The sequence below is a fragment of the Marmota monax genome, unplaced genomic scaffold (genome assembly GCF_021218885.2).
Source record: "Marmota monax isolate L192 unplaced genomic scaffold, Marmota_monax_Labrador192_F-V1.1 WCK01_AAM20220418_F8-fsc00041, whole genome shotgun sequence".
Lineage (NCBI taxonomy): Eukaryota > Metazoa > Chordata > Mammalia > Rodentia > Sciuridae > Marmota > Marmota monax.
This window is the reverse complement of record NW_026695238.1, coordinates 15,784,096-15,804,019: the sequence shown is the minus strand read 5'-3', so window position 1 is coordinate 15,804,019 and position 19,924 is coordinate 15,784,096. Positions and strand designations below refer to the sequence as shown.

General features: G+C 49.3%; 1 protein-coding gene across 2 annotated transcripts in view; it reads right to left on the bottom strand.

Moving 5' to 3' along the window:
* Positions 1 to 18,911, bottom strand: part of Trpm8 (transient receptor potential cation channel subfamily M member 8) — an 84,846-nt gene extending 65,935 nt beyond the window's left edge. For both annotated transcript variants that reach the window (XM_046439932.2, XM_046439934.2), the window contains exons 1-5: positions 18,836 to 18,911; positions 10,341 to 10,462; positions 7,350 to 7,423; positions 1,980 to 2,136; positions 1,030 to 1,207 (exon numbers count right to left, since the gene is read on the bottom strand). In XM_046439932.2, the coding sequence (XP_046295888.1) occupies positions 1,030 to 1,207; positions 1,980 to 2,136; positions 7,350 to 7,423; positions 10,341 to 10,457 (526 nt within the window). In that variant the 5' untranslated portion in view covers positions 10,458 to 10,462; positions 18,836 to 18,911. The remainder of the gene's footprint in view (positions 1 to 1,029; positions 1,208 to 1,979; positions 2,137 to 7,349; positions 7,424 to 10,340; positions 10,463 to 18,835) is intronic.
* Between the last annotated feature and the right edge of the window lie 1,013 nt (positions 18,912 to 19,924).

Sequence of the window (19,924 nt, the reverse complement as noted above, 5' to 3'; positions counted from 1 at the left end):
CCTGAGCTGCTGGCACTTACTCTGCAAAATGCAATGGAGGTCAGAGAAGGGCTGAGGACCTGTGCCAGAGAGGAAAACTGAAAAGACATTGGTTGAAAGCTCCATGGATCTGGAGTGCAGATGGACGAAAGGCAACTTTTGCTCTAAAAGACACTGTAGGAGTGTGAGGGATGACTGTAATCCAATAAGAGTACCAGTCAGTGCTGACTGTCCAGGGCTTGAAGGCCACACCGGGGTGAGGGAGGTGCCTGCTCTTGAGAGAGGCATGCTGAAGAACTGGGGGGCTAAGGCCACCAGCCTGCAACTTACTTCAGATCCTGCCCCCCCAAAACATAACATGTAGATATTTGTGAAATAAGAACAGACACGTGGGGAAATGTTAACAACTGGGGGGTCTAGGAGAAGCTTGTGAGGATGTTCATGGGATCATTTTTGCAGATTCTCTGTAGATTTGAAAATTTTCAAAATAAGGCTAAAAAGAAGGATGATGATATTAAGTTGAATATTTCAAGTAACAAAGTCACCATGGTTTTATCTCAAATGCTTACATGGTACTTAGAATTTGCACTCTCTCTTCTTCCAAAAGTGTATCATTGATCTCAAAAATTAAAGGACAATCAAATTTTCCTTTTGGGTGCACCAGAATATTCTGGGTAAAAACTTATATGTGTAAATAATAAAATCTGTATACGGGTAAAAATGGGAGTTCATAACCCACTTGAATCAAATATGAAATATGATATGTCAAGAGCTTTGTAATGTTTTGAACAACCAATAATAATAAAATAATAATAATAATAATAAAATGAAACCTTTAGATTTAAATAAAATAAAATCAACCTAAGGAAGCCCCTTAAGGGGGATAGAAAGGGTTACCTGGGGAAGGCCCTGCTGAGCGCCCTGTCTGTCCATTTGAGAATGCTGCTAGTTCTAAAGCGGTGGTTAATCGCGAGGCTGCACGGAGGATTCATCCTGGGAGCCCACTGCTCAGCGCGACACCCCACCCACACGTGTCCCCGCAGGTGGCACCTTTGGACTGCGCGATGTAGATGAGCCGGCTGAAGATCTTGCGCATGCGCGGCTTCAGGGCGAAGTTTTTGGCGCCTCCCGTCACGGAAATGACCAGGTTGGGCGTTTTCAGGTGCCAGTGCTGGGTCAGCAGCTCGTAGAGGGTTTCCGGGTCCGTGTCGCAGGACAAGCGGATGTACTGTGCAGGAGGGAAAGCGTCAGGATGGGGTCGGGACCCGGGGGCTGCGCGGTGGAGGGCACGAGGTGGGGCCTGAGGCCCAACCCGGTGCACCCCGGTGCCTCCACCCCTGCCGGGAGGTGTCCGGAGCAGGGTAGCTGCGGCAGATTTGCATCTCGTAGTCCCGCTGCAGTGCCCAGGCTGGGGTGGGCAGAGCCGTGCGTGGGCAGGAGTCCATGCTGGGCCATCCTGGACAGAGGCCGTGGAAGAGAGCAGTGGAGGGAGCCCGTGGCCTTCAGGGCCACCAGGACAGGGATTTGGGACCGAGAGGTTTCCAAGGCCCAGGCTTCCAGCCAGAGCAGTCTGAGGACAGCGCTGTCAAGGAGACAGGGAGCAACCTCATCTAACCATTGGACACCTGTGCAAAACTCTGTGTGAGAGCTTTCAACCGGAGCAGGTAGAGGGGCATGTCACCTTGTCAGGACATATGTATTCTCACACCCAAGCTAAGTGGACAGTTTACAAAAGTATTCCCTGACCTTTTGTGGCATGAGGTCCAACATGGGTGTTATAAAGAAACCCACAGTGTGTGTGCAGGGACAGCTGGGTGACCACCTAGTCCAGCTGAGCATAATCTGGTCACTACTTTGTGACTTTTGCAAAAAGTATCTTTTTCTGCTGTCATTTCTGGACACTCCTGCCTCCATACTATTAGACAATTAGCAAGTACTTCAAGGTAGCTCAAGTTGTCTCAGCATACTAATTAGCTAGCTACATAGAAAACCACGCTTACCTTGCCTTTCTTCCCCAGCGTCTCAAACTGGATATCCCCAAAGGCATCTGTGGGAAACTCCTTGGTGTGTTTCTTGTAATTCCATTTCTCGCTCTGGTTGATCTGGGTGCCTTCCATGTGGTGGCTCTGTGTGTAGCCACATCTGCACACGTTTTCCCTGAGCCAATGATATTGATAGGAAGGAGCAGATTTCATTCAGTCTACTTAAGTATCGCATCATGGAATAACCATGCATTATTAACTTAAACACAGAAAGAAATTCTACCATCATGTTTTATTTTCAGACCATTTTCCTTATATATGTTGTTTGTACAGAAACTATTTTTGATGTCTAATTCCTGTTTATTTTCCATTTGCCAACATACTGGCCCTGTGCCAGGAACTGGGATAGGAGAGCAGAGCCCTGCCCTCAGGGACCATGCAAGCAGGCGTGGGGCTAATGTGGGATTGGTCTCTGAAACCAGGGGTCAATTTATTCAGCTTCTCCTCTGGGTCATAACACCCAGGAGCCCTGGGGCAGGCCTCAGCCCCAACCCCACCACTTTTCTGGCCATTACTGCTCTGCCAAAGTGAGGTGAGCAGTCCTTCCCAAGGGCCGTACTCACTGGGCTTACACAGTCCCCTAGAAGGGGCCCAAGTGTTCCAGAGTCCAGAGAGACCCACCTTCTATAACAGATGTTAGCTACTTGGGAGACTTTCAGTAATTTGGGCTAGACAAAGACTATTGCAATAAACACTAGCTCTCCCCAGTAGTACAACAAAACTAAGTATAATTGTCCATTAAATGACACATGCATCACAGGAAATTGGAAGAGTACAGAAAGATAGTGATAACTCCTCTTCCTCTTCTCCTTCCACAATGTACTGTAATCATTCAACAAATATTAACTGAAACTGCACTCTGAGTCAGACCCGGACTGCACTTTGTGACATTCCAGGATGAACTAGATGCAATTCCTGTCTTCAAGATGCTCATGATCCCTTGGGAACAGCAGAGCACAGACCTGGCCAAGTGTATCGAGGAACAGGAAAAACACTTCCTTTGATCCTGGCATAATCCCATACCTGTGAGGCTGACTGTGAGGGCTGGAAACAAGGCCAGGTGTGCAGCTGGCCTGGTCCACAGTGTGTGCTCTGCACAGGTGACCCTCAGCTGATGGGGGTGCCAAGCATGCAAGCCAAGAAGTAACAAAGGAAGCAACAACCCAAAAGAAGCAAAAAATGCAGTCAAAACATCCAAAACACATTTATGATTACTTGACATCTCTGTCTAGAGCTAGTTACATCTTAACAGTTGGATTTTCAAAGAGTTGGACAGTAACAAAAGAAGTTGGAATTTGGCAAAAAAGAAACAACTGTTCCCCCTCCTCCTGGTTTTTTTCTGCCTGTCCCACCCCTTGGTTCTGTCTCTCCTGGTCTTTCTCTCATCAATCTTTGGACAGGATTCAGAAGAGTAGTAGGAATTTGAGGGACCAGGGCCAGTGGAGGAGGACAAGAGTGTGGTCATAGAACTTGCCCAGGGTCACTGCCAAAGCCATCCTTGAAGAGATACAGCAATGGGGGGAAAATCATCTCAGCAGGTGTCCCACAAGTCACAGGCTCCCCTAAGGGAAATGGCTAGGGGAAGGCTGTCACTGATAGGTCAGTGGGGGCTCCTAGTGGAGATTACCCATTTGATGTGGATCCTGGGGGCGTTGAAATAACTCACAGCCTCATCTATGCCATCAGCTTCTGAATCCTGTGAACTGTCCACAATGGATAGGCCCAGGAACAGAACATTCCTCTAGGATCTACATTAGTGTACTTTTCTTGGAAATATGGGACCAAAAGAATTGCTCCCACCTCCCTTCAGGATTAGGCCTGGCACATGGAAGATCCAGGCAATACAGCATCAATCTGTAGGTGCCCAGGAGGTGGAGATGAGAGGTAGACAGACAGAACTTATGGAATCCCCACATGTACAGTCATGGTCCCCAGCCATCCTAGAGGTCCAGTTTCACAGTCACTCTTCTCTTACATGGCATTCCTGTCTCTTTAGCAGATCCCTTCTTTACAGCTAAACTAGTTGAGTTTTTTGTAACCGAAAACCTTAATTACTATAGAGTATGGAAATTACCTTTATTCAAAATATTTGTCAAAATATTCAGTATTTGCTAGAGCTATAAAGACTGGGCTAGAGACCACATCCCCAAATTGCCTCTCCAGCAGCACCCTGTCCTCCAACCAGAACAGCTCCCAAGGGCACCACTCCATTTGGCCAAGAAAAACGTCACACAGAATTGAGCACGGTTTGCTGAGCCCTTTCTCTTACAAAGTCCCTGGGGACTTCCCAAGCTGTGGCTGACACCCAACTCTCCTTTCCTGTCTCCCTCCTTTGGGATGTGTCTTCACCCACCCAACTTCATTGCAGGATGGGAAGAGAATTCCTTCCCTCCTGTCTTTGCCACAACTGAAGACAGACTCTTGACTCCTTTTCTCTGCTAAAGGTCGGAGTGAGTCTCAGGTGACTTTAACCAAGAGAGTTGTCTGGTTTATTGGCCTTCAGCACCAATTTGTATGAACTGGATACAAATGAAGAAGATGGTTTGCTAGAAAGTCATGAGGGGCACATTATCTGAAGGAGGAATAGGGATGGGAGAGAAGAGTTGAAGAGAACAGCGGGCATCAGGACCCTAGGTCTAGGTCTCCGATGAAGAAGGCTGAGTCCTACAGAGCTCTGCTATCCAACATGGCAATATGGCAGCCAGTAACCTCATGTGGTTAATTTTGCATTGGAATTTAATGAAATTAGAGAATCCAGTTATTGGGGTGTAATGTCCACATTTAAAATGGTCAGTAGCCACACATGACTGGCTTCCACGCTGGACAGCACAGATAAAGAACACTTCCATTGCCTTGGAAAGTTCTGCTGCACAGTGCCTGGAAAGTGGCATACTTCCTGTTTCCGCCTGGAACCCAGCATGGCTGAGGTAGTGAGAACTGAGGAGAGCAACCAGATCCAGGAGACACCACCTCAAGAGTGCCAAGAGGTGACCCTTAACTAGGTGGCACGTCTCAGAGCATTCCCAGCAGGGGCAATGGTCCAGCATCCCCTCCAGTGACCTCTCAAGAAACAGGTATCCACAAGGGGTTAGAGTTGACTGGGCTTGGCACATATGTGACAACCCCAGGGTCTCTTTGGGGAAACTTTAGGCAGCTGGTCAGCTAGTACGGAAAATTGCAGCTAAATAGGGTGTCAATATTTACAATCACTTCCCTCGATTCACTTGTCTGATGGCATATTCACATTACCTAGGGAGAGTTAGAAATAATAAATAGGGGGAACTTCAAAGCTTATAGAGTCTTTCCCCTGGATACTCTGCATTCCTTGTACAATGGGAACTGTAGGCCCTGGGTATCTCTGCTCTCTGCTTGTGTTGCTGAGATCTGCGACAGCTTAGCACACCTGCCATCATTCTGACCCAGCCTTGAGATATAATCCAGCCCTGTAAGGTGGACAGTGATACGTGTCCTTCACTTACATCAACTTCCTCTTCCGCTAGCAAGTGCACCCTGATTTTCATCTGAGGAAGCCTCCCTTTCTACACTGAGTCATTGAGGTCACATCACCCAAGCTCAACTTGGAATCAGTATATGTCATATTCCAGCCCCAGGAGTTATCTGAGAAATGGACATAAGGCCCAAGTTAGGACAAGGAGAGCCATGAACATATGTCCAGGACATTGGTAGAATCTCTAGGGACGAGGCCCTTTCCCCCAGCTAATACAATGGGAAGCTATAAACATATAAACATATAAGTCAAAGAATGGAGACCATTTATCCACCATGTGTGAAGAGCCTACTCACCATAGAAGGACAAAATCTACAGGTGGGGATACTAGGGACAGGGTGACATCATGGGAGCCCTGGATCTAGCTGGGCTTTTCAGCCATAAGACACCAGTATCATACCCCACAGACTCTCTACTTCCATGGAAGCTCATGAGACTGGACATCTGGAACTGAGACCGTGTTGATGAATTTGACCTGCCTGAAGCACTGCCATTATTAACAGAGGCAGCTGGGGAGAAAGAAAAGGTACAATCTTGGAATCAGAGAGCCTAAGTTCAAATCACTATCCATCTTCCATGTGATCATGGAAGAATACTGAACCCACTTGACTCATCTGTCAAATGATAATCACAGCTACCTTTCAGGGGCATCGAAGTGTTATAAATCAAGTAGGTATAGTCCTATGACATAGCCTATGCTCAGAAAATACATGTTGAATGAATAAAACTATGTTATCTACCAGTCAAATGAATAGATTGACAGCAGAGTCCTTCAGGGAAGCATTTGAAGAACAGATAGCTGGCTGGCAGAATTTATACTCATCAGAATGATTCATTAGGAGCAAATTTATACCAACGACAAAGCAGAGATCTCCTAGTTTCTTTGATGTTCATCTTCTAACTCAAACCTAGTCAGAAAACACATCCTATTGAAACCTATTAGGCTCATGGTAGGTATTTTATGTGCTACCTCATTGAATCCTTATCAGAACCCCTGAGGTTTGCTTTTGCTAGGTTTTTAGGATGAGAGAATTCAATTCAGGAAAAATATAATGGACTCAAGGTCACACGGTGAGGGGCAGCCAAGTCAAGTTTGGAACCAAAGCTGATTCTAAAGCTTCCGCCATTCCTACATCACTGCTCTGCTCATTGCCTCCATTCACAGAGGACCAGTCCTCCAGTTAATTGCAGCCATGGCTTCCAGTCCATTACCAGCTACACTCTAGCAAAAGAGGAGGAGCAGAGAGGAACAAGAAGAGCAGGTTTAGGCTGAGAATGGTTTAATGAGATCCAGGTACGTCTTCCAGCAGCTTGGCACCCATGCATTCACTCCCTCGCTCATGGGTGTTGGGCTCCAGGGTGCCTTTTGTAACCCAGCCTTGATGTGCCCAAACTCAGAATAGATGAAAGCCCAGTAAAAAGGGAAGGCACAAAGACCACAGCTGGGAACAAGGGCCACTCGGATTGACACATGTGCACAAATGTGTCATTGCCTGGCAACTGCGGTTGAGCCATGTCTGTTGCCAAGGTCCCCAGGGTGGGCTCCCAGGCTCCTGGGAGTACTGCAGGGGGTGACGGCCCCTCTCAGCAACCTTAGCAGATGCTGTATCATCAAAGCTAAAAATACACAGGAAATGATATAATTAGGGAAGAACTATAAGGTACTTGCCAGATCCTCTTGATCACACACCCTTTCTGGGAATTACAAGATGAAAACAACCTTTATAATGCACTAATGGGCTTTTATTTGTTTGTTGTAATGGTGGCTAATAATTAATTTTTAAACACGGAAGCAAAAATGGAGGGAAACAGTAGCTTACGTGGCCTTGGAATCTTTGGTAAAGAAGACACATTCCCGCTTCTTAAAATTCGCTTGAATAAAATTCACCAGGTCCTTTGGAGAAAAACATTGGATAACACATTACTGCTTTATTCATGCCTCCTGATGAGATGAATGAATACTAAATACATCCAAGCTACTTCAAAGGTTATAACTACTCCCCCCAGGCAGCCAACGTTTGCTCATGCTTTGGACTACATTAGGATTTTGTTGGTGGTGGTGGTGGCGTTTTAAAGGGAGCATACATTTAAATTTTTATAACTAAATGCAAATGTTTCCAAATGTTACTTAGAGTTATCTTGTACCTAGGAATCATGTTTTTCTGTCTCTAAGGCTACCAGGAAGAGTAAGCACTGCATAATAGTCTACCATTTTTAAAAAAAAAAATAGTATCAGCACAGGTTTCCATTAATCTTCTGCTTGCTTTTTAAAAGATGTTTCAAAACCTCCTTCCATGGTTGTATTTATTCCCCTGTGGGCAAGGTGGTTAGGCATATCTGAGGCTAATTCTGACAAACACCAAAGCCTTTATAAACAAAAATTGCCTTTAAGTTGGCAGAAGCAAGCTATTTGAAAACAGATGAAAAAAAATACTTTGAAAATTTCCACACTCTTCAAAATGAATGAAGATATCTGCAACATATATTGGTCATCATATGATCGGTGAGCAGAATATATAAGGATAATAATTCAGTAAGAAAACGTCAGATAACCCTGTGGGGAAAATGGCAAGAGACGAGAGCAGACACTGAATAAAAGAGAACACAAATAACCCATGAACACACAGAGCTGGATCTTATCACTAATGAAACAAATGTGAAGTGAACCACAGTGGGGTCTCATTTCATGCACCCAGTGAAAAAGACAATGATACCCTGCAGGGTGAAGGGGAGGGCTGTGGGTCTCAGGGTGGAGAAACTGGTACAAACTTGGCAGAAAATGGTCCACTGTTGCCTGTCAAGTCATTTCCCTGGGGAGCAGGCCCTTGTGGAGAGAGGCAGGGGTTCCCCCAGTGACCCATACACTCTGGATGCCTGGTGATGAGGTTGTGGCTTCAGAGAGCATCTTGACCTTGGGAGCTGGAGCTGCTGGGGTTTCTCTTCCAAATCCACGCCCTGCAGAGCACCCGTGCTGACTGTCAGAGAGCTCAGACTGCTTCCTGCACAGTCACCTCGTAGACGGCCGGCCGGCAGCGAAGCCAGGCCTGGCTCCTCCCCACGGCAAGGCCTTCACCAGCAGCAGTACACAAGGATGGGGGCCCTCTCCTGGAGGTCCCTCCTCACACCCCATGCCCTGCCCAGGCAAGTCCTGAGGAATAGAGAATGGGCACCACATCTTCCTCTTTCCCATCCTTTGAACCTAGGTTCCCCCACAAATTCTGTTTCTTAAACCAAACCCCGTGAAGGAGAAATAGACACCTTCCACTCACTGGTCTCAAACCAAAGGACACGCCTCAGGAGACCTGGGAACACACCCAAGGGTGTTAAGAGTGGTGTCGATCCTCATAGCAAAGGCTAGAAACCCCGGAAGTCCAGCCCTCAGGCTGGACAGACAAAGGCACGTGGCAGAACTCTGCACAGCGGGGAAATGAATCAGCAGCAGCTGCTCAAATCAGTGTGCACTAATCTCAAAACCAGTGTAAAGAACTCACCCAAAAAGTCCTTACAATTCAATCCCATGAATACAAAAAGTGGACAAAGCTAAATGTCCCTAAAAAGGCCAGGAACCAGCAACCGTGACCCAACATTCAGGACAGTGGTTATGACCTCTGAGGCGAAGGCCTGACCTCCCACAGGGAGGGCACAGGGGAGCGTCCGAAACACCGGCCACATCCCATATCTCAAGCTGGTAGTGGGTACCGGGCATTACCAGTGACCTCTAGGCTGGAAATTTCATGAGAATTTCACAGAAAAATAGTTCCAATGCCCATCTGTATGGAAGAATTTTGAAAATCTGTGATGTCCATTTTTCCTCGTAATATTTTTGATTTACTTAAATAATTGAGTCTACCTCCCACGATGTGAACAGTCAGCAGCCCTGTGAGCTGTGGAATCAGGCTCACGGTGGAGGGCGGATGATAAAAAGGGCCTGGTTCTGATCATTTCCTCTGTAAATGCACTCTGCAGAGGTATGGGTGTCTGCTTAGGGGCAAACAGGAGCTCCCAGAACTGAGAGTCTCCTGGGCGGCCTCAGTAATCCCACCGGCCAGGGCTGCCTGCACCCGGGAAGGGCCACCCTCAGGGGCAGCAGGAGCACCGGGAGGAGACAGCCCTGGTCCAGCTCCCAGGGCACCAATGCCTGAGGCTGAGTGGACCCAGCCAGGGCCCCTTCCTCCGGGGGTACTTCTTTATTTGGGGTCAGAGAAGAAGAGTAAAGGGTAGGAGCAGCAGGGAAGCCACCACAGCCTCTGCATACTGGGCTTCTCACAGAGCAGGACTAAGTGGAGATGTGGGCAGGCGCTAAAGAGGTGCTCAGTACTGGGGGCTGCAAGTGCAGGGCGACAGACAACCCAGGACAGCGCCTCCCTCGTTTCACACCTGAGCATCGCGCTCGCCCTGTCCTGGCCGTGGGAGGCGGGCCCCAGCCGGAGGAGGAGGGCAGGGGCTTCAGCTGTGCACAGAGCCAGGCCTGAGTGACCACCAGGCAGAGCAAACTGACCTGACCAGCACCCCGCCCTCCCCATTCTGCTCCTCCTTGTCTGGGAAGCCAGCCAACATCCTGACTTTAACTCTAGTCAGAGGGAACTGGACATCAGCCGGGAGGGTTATCTTTATTTCCTGGCGAGTGAGAGCATCTGAGATGGCCAGAGAGTAAGGGGCTGCGGGAGGGAGCTACCTTTGTGTTGGGAGATGGCGTCCTGCTGGCATGGCGCCCTGAGGACAGTGAGAGGCTCTTTGTAAAGAAGGCAGACAAGTCACCAAATAATCCTAACTGCCCAAGCTCTGGGCAAGGGGCCGGGCACCCGACTTACGCTTTCACTGTAAGACACGTCCGTGCTCCGAGACACACTGGAGTAGAGGGTCCGCGTGCTGCCCAGAGTGCCGTTCCTCCTGCTCCTCATGCTGAACCTGGCGCCCTCGAAGGACATCTTGCCTGGGAAGATTTGGGGATTAGTGTGGGTTACCCAGCAAAAGGGTCTCCCTCAGAGCTTAGCCCCGACACCCCTTCCATCCAGCACCTGTCTCCTCTTTGCCATGCATCCCACACTCTGTCTGACCCACCAGGGAAATTGTACCCCTGGCCCAATTCCTATTCAGGCTCTGAGACCCAGCTGGCCTTTCTGCCCTTCAGCATGTCTTCCCCTGGGTGAGCCCCCAGAGTGGCAGAGCACATGGTGCCACACTGCAACTCCCTCCAGCCTGGGCGCTCTGGGGAACACTGTCTGGTTCGTTCCTAGAGCACCTCACAGGACTCACACCAGCTACCTGCTAGGTTGATGGATGTGATGTACCTAGCAGATTGCATGGACAGAGGACATGGCCACTGGGCCAGGAGAATCCTGGATCTGATCCAGTCAAGCAAAGAGGGAAAGGAATCTTGAAAGAGGGCCCCAGAGAGGGCCTGAGGATATGTGCCCCAGGACGACCTGAGACTCTGAAGCAGCTGGATGGGCCCCAGGAGGCCGGCACTTTCTCCTGGGCTCAGGGACAGGCCAGGGAACCTCATGTGTCCTGAACATGCTTCCTGACTGTCCTCACTCTTCCCACACCAGGACATTCTTGTCTAAGCTCCGGAGACCCCCTTGTCTCCTGAGCTCCAACTTGGACCTGCATCCCAAGCTCCAGAAAAAACCTTCTGACCAGACTATCTCACTTCCCCAAGTTGTCCAGCAGATGCGGTCAACAGGACATTTCTAGAACAAAATCATCATCCTTCCTATACACCCGCCCTGCATCCCCTCCTCCAAGGACCACACTCCTCCCTGTCTGTCCCCACCACACTCAGCCCACCCTAGGCCTCTCTGATTGCCCACAGATGCAGCTAGGGGCCTGGCTGCTTCCCCAGCCTGAAACCACACACCTCCTCTCCCCGGAGCCCCTCATCCCCATCTGTGGCCCACACTCCTCCATGGCTCCATCTCCCGCCCATCCTCCATATCTAGGCTCACCTATCCTCCCTCCAGGGAGACGCCCCAGGTTGTGCATGCTGGGCGGATAGCATGCCCTTAGCATCAAGACTTGTTCAGTGATCTGTCTGACCTATTGTCTTGCAGAGGCCAAAACCATGTCTACCTGGCTCAGCACTAGACTCCGAGAGCCCAACACAGCTTAGGAGATAGATCCGCACACCATTTATTGCATGAATCATTTGAACAAGTCAACACCTCCTCGAAAATCCTCCTTTGGTCTGTGAACTATCCTCACGTTGCCTCCCATAACCTCCAGGTGCAGAGCACACCCGCCCACAAGAGTATCCTGGTGTGGGAACAGTGAGGACCGTCAGGAAGCATCTTCACCCACACTCTGTTCCTCACCTCTGGGCCGTAAGCCTGACTCCTCATGCAGATCGCAGGTCCCAGACTAGGTGCAAACTCTCCTGAGCCACAGAGATTGGACTCTTCTTTAAAACCCACTCAACATGGGCGGTCCCGACTGTTTAAATCCCTGAGTGATTCTTTTACTTCTCTCCCCAGTCATTTCCAAGAGACTTGATATTAATTGGTACTTTACATACATTATGGTAAAACCACAAATCAATCCTGCAAGGTATCTATTCACAGTGACTCCCATACAGCAAATTGCTCCTAAGCGGAATGCCAAGGTTTAGAAAGTGATTTCATTTGCCTCACAATGAAAAACTGCTTATTTTGTTACAAAGGCAAGCGTGTTCTGGCTTTTGAATCACATTTCTGCCAACGAGAAATGGGAAAGCCCGCATAAGACACATAAGACTTGCAGCCGCAGCCCTGGCCTGACGTCTCCCGGGCAGGAGCCTCTCACCAGCTCCCAGAGGCCAGCTGGTGCCCGCTGCCCTGGGGTCTGGGCACCCTGCACCACGCCCTCCACAGCAGGCTTCTAGGTGCACAGGCTATTTCTCTTCCCAACACATTCTGCCAGGATTTAGACCCTGGAGGGAGGGAAGCCAGGCCTTTGGAAGAAGAGCCATAAGGCCCAAGGCCCAAGGGAAAAGATGGGGGGGAGTGAGAAGAGAGGGCCCCAGGGCGCCGGAGAGGGTGAGCAGAGGAGGAAACTCCCTGAAGGGGAGAGCCGGAAAGGCTGGAGCCAGGAGGCAGGAGAGCAGAGGAAGGCGTTCTAGGAAGGAGCCCAGCAACCTGTCTGTGCCAAGGAACAGAAGCCCCCGCAGGTCAGGACCCCAACCCCCGCCCCCGGGAAAGACAGGCAGGGGGCCAGAGTCCAGGCCCACCAAACGAGGGAACACAGATCTCCAGTCCACATGAAGACCCTCCCGGTGAGCAGTGAACACCAAGGAGGGGTCCGGGTGCCAGCATTTGCTGTCGGGGCAGGTGATGGGCAGACTGTGGAGACCCTGAGCGGTCATGTGATCAGATGGGAGGGCCAGGAGAGCTGCTTCACTCCGTGCAGGGCCTTTTGCCAGTGACGCAGTGAGACACTGCGACGTGATCACGTCGCCCCAGTGATTGGCTGTGGAGAATCCAGCAGAAGAAACACGTAAACAGGTCACCCAGAAGATGATCGCTGCTGAGAAATTTGTACAAGGGAAAATTGGAAATGATCTAAGTTTCTATCAGTAGGAGAGGATTCTACCCAAGAGGTAAGATGATGTGGGAAAAATGACTGTGATGAGTAAGTCACAGCAAGTATCGCATCGGCCATAGGAGGACACGGAGGCAGGAAATCCTGGTACGTGAAGGCTCTGACTTTGGAGCTTGGGTTCGACCTTGAGCAAGAAGCTCCTTACCCAGGCGGTGCCCCTGCAGTGAAGGCAGCCATGGTTACTACGCCAAAGCCAATGTAGACAGGAAGCTCCAGATACGTGGAGCCAGCGCATTGAAAGGTCACCCACCGCTACACGGGGCGAGTGAGACCACGAGTGGTTTTAACTTTATCCTTTTACTTTTTATGTTTTTTTTTCCCAATCTCTTGCTACGTCATCTGGAAAATACAATGGATAAGTAGGAAGTATATCTGGAGGCTGGGCCAGGTGGCGTTAACCAGGACCTCACAGTGTCCCTCTCAGCAGGTGAGAGGATGGGGATAACACATGGACGCCCTGATGTCCTCGGTGGCTCGTTCCCCAGGGCAACGGCAGGGTGGAGCTGGGGTGCTGAGGGTCGAGGCTGCTCTGTCTGCCGTGAAGAGGTGTCTGAATGTTAGCAGAGGGAGAGACCAAGGAGGGGAGACATCATATAAAAACTGGGCAGAGGGCAGAGCATAGAGGAGGAGTCTGTGGGGTTGGACGGGAGCAGGGAGCTAAAAGAAAGTGAAGATGAAGGGAAAGATGGTCGACACCAGCACAGTCATTACTGAGGGGAACGCTGGATTTTTCCCATATCATATTCTTTGAGATTTCACCTGGACGTGGAATCTACTTTCCTTCCACACCTTCCTCTGGACCATCCCACTCTTACTCCAGAGAACCGCAAGTCTGCCCACAGCAGAGGCGTGATGGAGCACTACAAGGTTTGGGGGCCTCAGTCATCAGCCAGGACTAGAGCAGCAGTTTAAAAGGAGCTTCTCAGCCCCCACCCCACTGCTGGAGGCTCACAGACCCCTACCCCACACAGGAGCAGTGCTGTGTCTATCAGGCTATGCATCTGTGGTTCTAGAAGGTTCCTCCTGGAGAAGGACCTCTGCTCTGGAGCCTTTGGTCCACTCTGGTCACCTAATTGCCCCGGCAGTCAGAGGGACTCCTGCAGCTCCAGTCTCTTGGAATAAATAAGAGAACCACTGCTTTACCCAGGAAAAAATAAAGCTGGTCAGTGGCTTCCTTAGAACGGGGCTCCAGAAGTTAAAGCTGATGGACTTACTCCATCAGCTGGGGAGGCTGCGCTCCACGGCCAACCAGCCCCCAACTGAATCTCTTGGGGTCTCGGTTTCCTGATCTCTTAGAGTCTCCCCATGTACCCCGGCAGCTTCCCATGAGCCGAGGGAGCAGCTTGCATAGACCTGGCCCAGGGATTGAACGGCAGGAAAGTCAGAGCTCTGGCATTACTGCTCTACTAGTATTAGGACTTTGAGACAGTAAGTAAGGTGTCTGGGGAAAGCCAGGGGTCGGGAAATTCATAGCAACAGACCTCAAAGACTGCTCTTTACCCTCTCCACGCCCAAGACCATCTTGGAAGCCACCTTGCCTTTTACCTTCAGTGGATTTCCAGGGCTTTTGTCTTGTCTGACCTCGAGTGAAGAGGTGTCAGTTATGTAGAGAAGCCAAGTAGATTTGCTCCCTGAGGAGCAAAAGCAGTCATAGGAGAAGTGTGGAGGGGGAAGGAGGTGGTGAGAGAGGAAGGGGCCCGTGAGCACAAGAGCTTTGTGAGTGGGAGGGAGAGGCCGGAGCACAGATTGACGAAGACAGCGGTGCTTCCCAGGACGCGGCTCCTGGAGGGCTGGGGGCCTCCTCAGACCTCACCAGCTGTGGGCCTGAGGCTTTCCCCGGGGGTTTTGGCTACAGGGGGTTGTCAAAGCCCAGAACTGAGAAGGCCCAGAGAGTGTGCCAGCAAGACACAGCCACAAAGCCATTGCCTTTGCCTTAGCCTCCTGATTAGAGGGAATTCACTAGATAGAGCCCGCACTCAAGGAGAGGACCCCACTGGCGTCCCTGGGGCCATCTTGGAAGCTACCTCGCCTTTTATCTTCAGTGGATTTCCGGGGCTCTTGTCTTGTCTGACCTGAGTATCTTTTTCACACAGAACATTGTGTTCCAAAGGCCCCAAGCTCATCTCACTGCATGCCCCCGAGGCTGAGTCAGTGATGGGGAGTGCTTGCTTGTCACGGTCTCTGATTCCTGTCACCCAACATCCCTACAGTGGTCAGTTCATCTGGGATTAGGCCCATGTTGGTACTATAAAGCTATTCTTATTAAACATATGATTAAAATTATATTATAAATATATTATTAAAATCGTATTTTATTAACATATGATTAAAATACATATTTTTGCCTTTGAGAGTAAAGCTATCTTCACATTAATTTTCATTGGCCTGTAGTGAACCAGAGGAAAAGAAATGAGCAGAGGGTAAAATAAGAGACCAGGAAAGTGAGGGCTCACCCAGCCACATGGGAAGCCTGTTTTAAGGACCTGGGGAGGAGAAGGTGCTAGAAATTGTATGTTAACCTGGCTGGTGGCCAAAACAAAGGGACAGACATGGTCAACTGCCAAGTTTCAGGGCCTCAATAAAGGAACACGAAACCCACATTGGCCACTGGAGAGGCCAGCTGGGAAGACATGCAGCTGGGACCAGGTGCTTGGGGAGCACACAGGGGTGACACAGGGGCTCTGAGTGATGGGCAAACGCCACTCAGGCCTGCAGAGGGGACGACCCAGACCTCCTCCTCCTGTGGGTAAAATGCTGCTCACACCACGAGCACGTGAGGAACTGTCTGGGGCTGTGTGGTGCCAGTCGCACAACCCTGGGTCCTGGCACAATACTGTGGTTTTGCGGGATGTTACTGCTGGGTGAAGGGTCCAGGGAACGCCAGTGCACTCTCTTTTCAACTTCCTGTGAAGCTATTATGATTTCAAAATAAGAAATTGGAAGGAAATTATGCTTGTCCAACACACTGGGTCTCCTGGTGAGAAACATCCTAGGCCCCACCGTGGGTTACCTAGAGCGAGGCTGTCTTTTCTAACACCCTGAGCACAGGCTGAAGCGGCTTCACTGACACACTCAGTGGGTGCCTCCCAATAGCAGGCCCAAGCAGGGGGTCCCCAAGGAGAGACCTGAGAGCCCTGCCAGTCCTGGGACTTATCGAACCATGTGAAACCTCTGCTTTTCTGTTTTCACCCACACCTCTGTGAGTTCTGCTATCACCTTTGGTCTCAAGGACCGCAGATGTGTCTGATGCATTTAGCGGAATCTGATCACCCACCACCAAGGTGGGTGCCCTCAGTCAAAGTGCCATCAAATGGGCTCTTGAAACACCATCCACGGTCTTCACAGCTTCAATCCAGATGCTGAAGATGTGCCCAACCTCCACCCAGGACGCAGGTAAGTGCATCAGGCTCACTCCCCAGGCTCACTGAACCCCATGGCTGGGCCCGCTCTGTGCTTGGGAGCTCTGGGCTTGGCCCAGGTCAGCATCTACAGTACATTTGCAGGCGCTGACGAGGACACTGGTCTCGGGGCCACACTTAGAGAACATGGTCCACAGCAGGGTGCTACAAGTAATGCCAGCCACCCCCTCATTGTAGGACTGCCATGAAAAGCTCTCATGACTCATGATCAAATATTTCAGAAACACAAGCATGAAACTAAAGGGTTGCAGAAGAGGCAGCATCGGGCAAACTTCAGCACAGGGGCCTTCTGCAATCACAGCCTGGATCTATGAACAATGCAATTGATTCTGCTAGCACAGAAAATCACACCTCCACCAGGACAGGAGCACGTCCAGACCTCAGGCACCAACAGCAGCTGTGCCCTGTAACGCCCTCCATGTGCCAAACCCTCCCTGTTAAGCCCTCCATGTGTCAAGCCCTGTGCTCTTTCTTCATGCACCAGTTCTTGCAATCTCCCTGTGAGTCAAATGAATTATTATCTCATAAACAAAACAGAGAGGCTAGTGACTTTCTCAAAGTCACAGGATTCAAATCCAGTAGAGGATTCATATCCATGCAGGCTGACCTGAGGGCCCAACCTTTAAACTTTAAGTCACTTTGTTCCACTTCCATGATTCTTTTGGAAGGAATATATTGTGATTTCGTTTGTATTAATATATTACCAAACTCTAAATAATTAGGAACCTCATTTGTTTGCTGGAGCAAAGGTTGGCCACTGCTGCTTTTTTTATTGGTGCTCACAAATAATGTTCAATAATCTAGAAGTCACCATTAACAGCAGACTCTTGCATTCTTTAAGCCCAGGGAAAAATTAGTCTGGTTTGTTACTGTCCCAGAATGAAATAGGATTTGGCATGTTTTTAAAACTGCCTTTTATCTCATCCCTCACAGGGACCAAACCAGTCCCAAGATGCTGCTTTCAAGCAAGAAGCACACAGTCCTTTTATAAGAAAGGCGTCCTTACATAGTGCTGAACAGAGCTCTGGGGAGGGTGTTCCAAAGGGCCCAGCACCAAACCGCGCCTTCTCCTCCTCCACTCCCTTCTGTTATTCGTGGTGACGGGAAATGGGACACTTGGAGAATTTCAAATACAATGACACCCTCTGGAGCTGTCCTCCTCCCCATCCCAACACATGGTGGTGGTGTGACACAGGGACCCGCAGGGTGGACGTGCACCTGGCCTCCTCCTCTGTCCCCTGGCAGGAGTAGAACCTGACTTTCCACTTACCTCTGGCAGCCAAAATTTTGAGGTTTGAATAAATGGGTGGAACCTGGAGCAAGGCCAGAGCCCGTGGAGGCTCCTAAGGTCATTGACCCCAAGAGGCCCTGCTCCAAAGAGAGAGGCAGGGGACAGGAGGGGGACAGACAGCAGAGGAAGCTCAAGAGGCCTCAGCCTCCTGGAACCAGGGGAAAGGCAGGGTCCCCAAGGAGCCTGGACCCTCCGGCCTCCACGGGAGCCGAGAATGACATCAATCCTTAGGCAAGATGGAAAATTAATCACAAACGGTAACAACTTGGTTCCAGATTTTAAAGCATCATCAACCCAAAGCCACAACCTTGAAAGGAAGATCTTCCCACTCAAGATCTGATCAGCTGAACTGCCCATCACACAGGTCTGTTTCTATTAGCAGAGAGAAGAGACTTCAGGAACAAGCTCTACGCTCGGCTTAAGAAGCTTAACACCAAAAAAGCGAGCACAGCCACAGAGCACTTGAGACACACCGAGATGACACCTTTGATTATTCATCCAAGCAAGTGCTTCGGTCTTGTTTCTAAATATTACAAAAGTGACTTCAGGAACCACAGCACGTGAGAGCCAGGTGAACATGCCCCTCTCCCGGGTCATCAAAAAGGTCACTGTGTTTCACCGTGGTCTTGATTTAAGAAAAACTTAAACTCTGTCCCCAGCTGATGTGAGAACATAGACTGAGAGGTGGTCAGTCGCCAAGCTGACGGTGAATTTTGTGCTAGAGCTCACTTAAGGAAATGCCAAACTCTGTCAATCAGAAAAAGGACTCTGTAGGCATATTTAAAATCATTCATAAGTCTAGCAGAGATTTATGTACTTCTAAAGAAGTCCAAATGAGGAGAGGTGTCTGCCAGCTGCAGTTTGCTTATGCCCCCATCTCTGAGGAATTTTAAATCGTTTCAAATCTTCACAGGAAAACTAAGTGACATCCTTCCCAGAGACATTAAACATGAATCAATGCTGCAAGTAACAGGGAGGGTAATGCTTATGGAAAGAAGAAAAGCAGAAGTTGAGAACCTACCGTCAGTGGTGGCTTCAGGCTGGATTTCCTGTCACCCCAAGGAGCCTGCTGTCTGCTCCCTCTCAGGAGGAGGGAGGCTTTTATAACTGGAGCCTTCTCTGCCCCGCCTTCTCCTTTAAAGAAGAGGAGAAAAAAAAAAAACTGAACACTCTAAGAGAGGATTCTTACAGCCACAGCACGCAGCACAGTCAAGAAGGTGGCAGTTTAAATGCTTAATAAGGCAGTGACACCCCCACCCTGGCTTGCTAGTAACACCATAGTATTAAATCATACCACGTTTTAATTTCTACAGTTATGGCATATTTTAAAAACCGCAAATGAAATGGAAAATGCTCATTTTGGAAAGCAATGACAAGATTAATTAATACATTAAAAAATCTTAATACAGGTTAAGAAAAAATTCTTAAGTAGAGGAAATATAACAACATTGACTTCTTCTTTTTTTTTTCCAGATTTTGTTAACTTTCTCTACACCAACATATATTCAGCATGGGGCTAGCTGGGCAGGGCTTGAGAGGAGGCCATGACTGGCTTTATTAATTTGTAGTTATTTCTAGGTCCCCTTTAAACTATTTTCTTTGTAAAAACTCTTCCAGAAGAGAAGAAATAATTGCCACTGGTGACTTTCAGTTTAAATGATGCAGTATGAACATAATAGTTTGGCTCTAATTAATGGTCCTAGTGTTGGCTATTACCTCTAGAGTGTTGGCTACTATTTCTAGAGTGTCGGCTGTTACTTCTCTCACGCTGTGAAGCATACACTATACCCGGTTCACAAAGGAAGGTGTAATTTAAAAGTCAATGACACAGGGAATACAGCTGCAAAAACATGACAGGTTAAGCAGGATGAGTGTCAGGGGATATTCTAGTGAAGAGAGGTTCGAGCAGGGTCTGAAAGGAAGGGTGGGATGTTGGTGTTAACCCCTCCAGGAAGTTCTCCAATTCACCCCTCCCTGAAGACAGAGGAAGGACTTAGGACAGAGGTCTGCGACTCACATGCTCCAGGACATGGAGGTGAAGGCCGTGGCCACGTGCAAGGCCAACAGGTCAGGGTGGGGACAGTGCTGATCAGGAACCAGTGGTGCCACA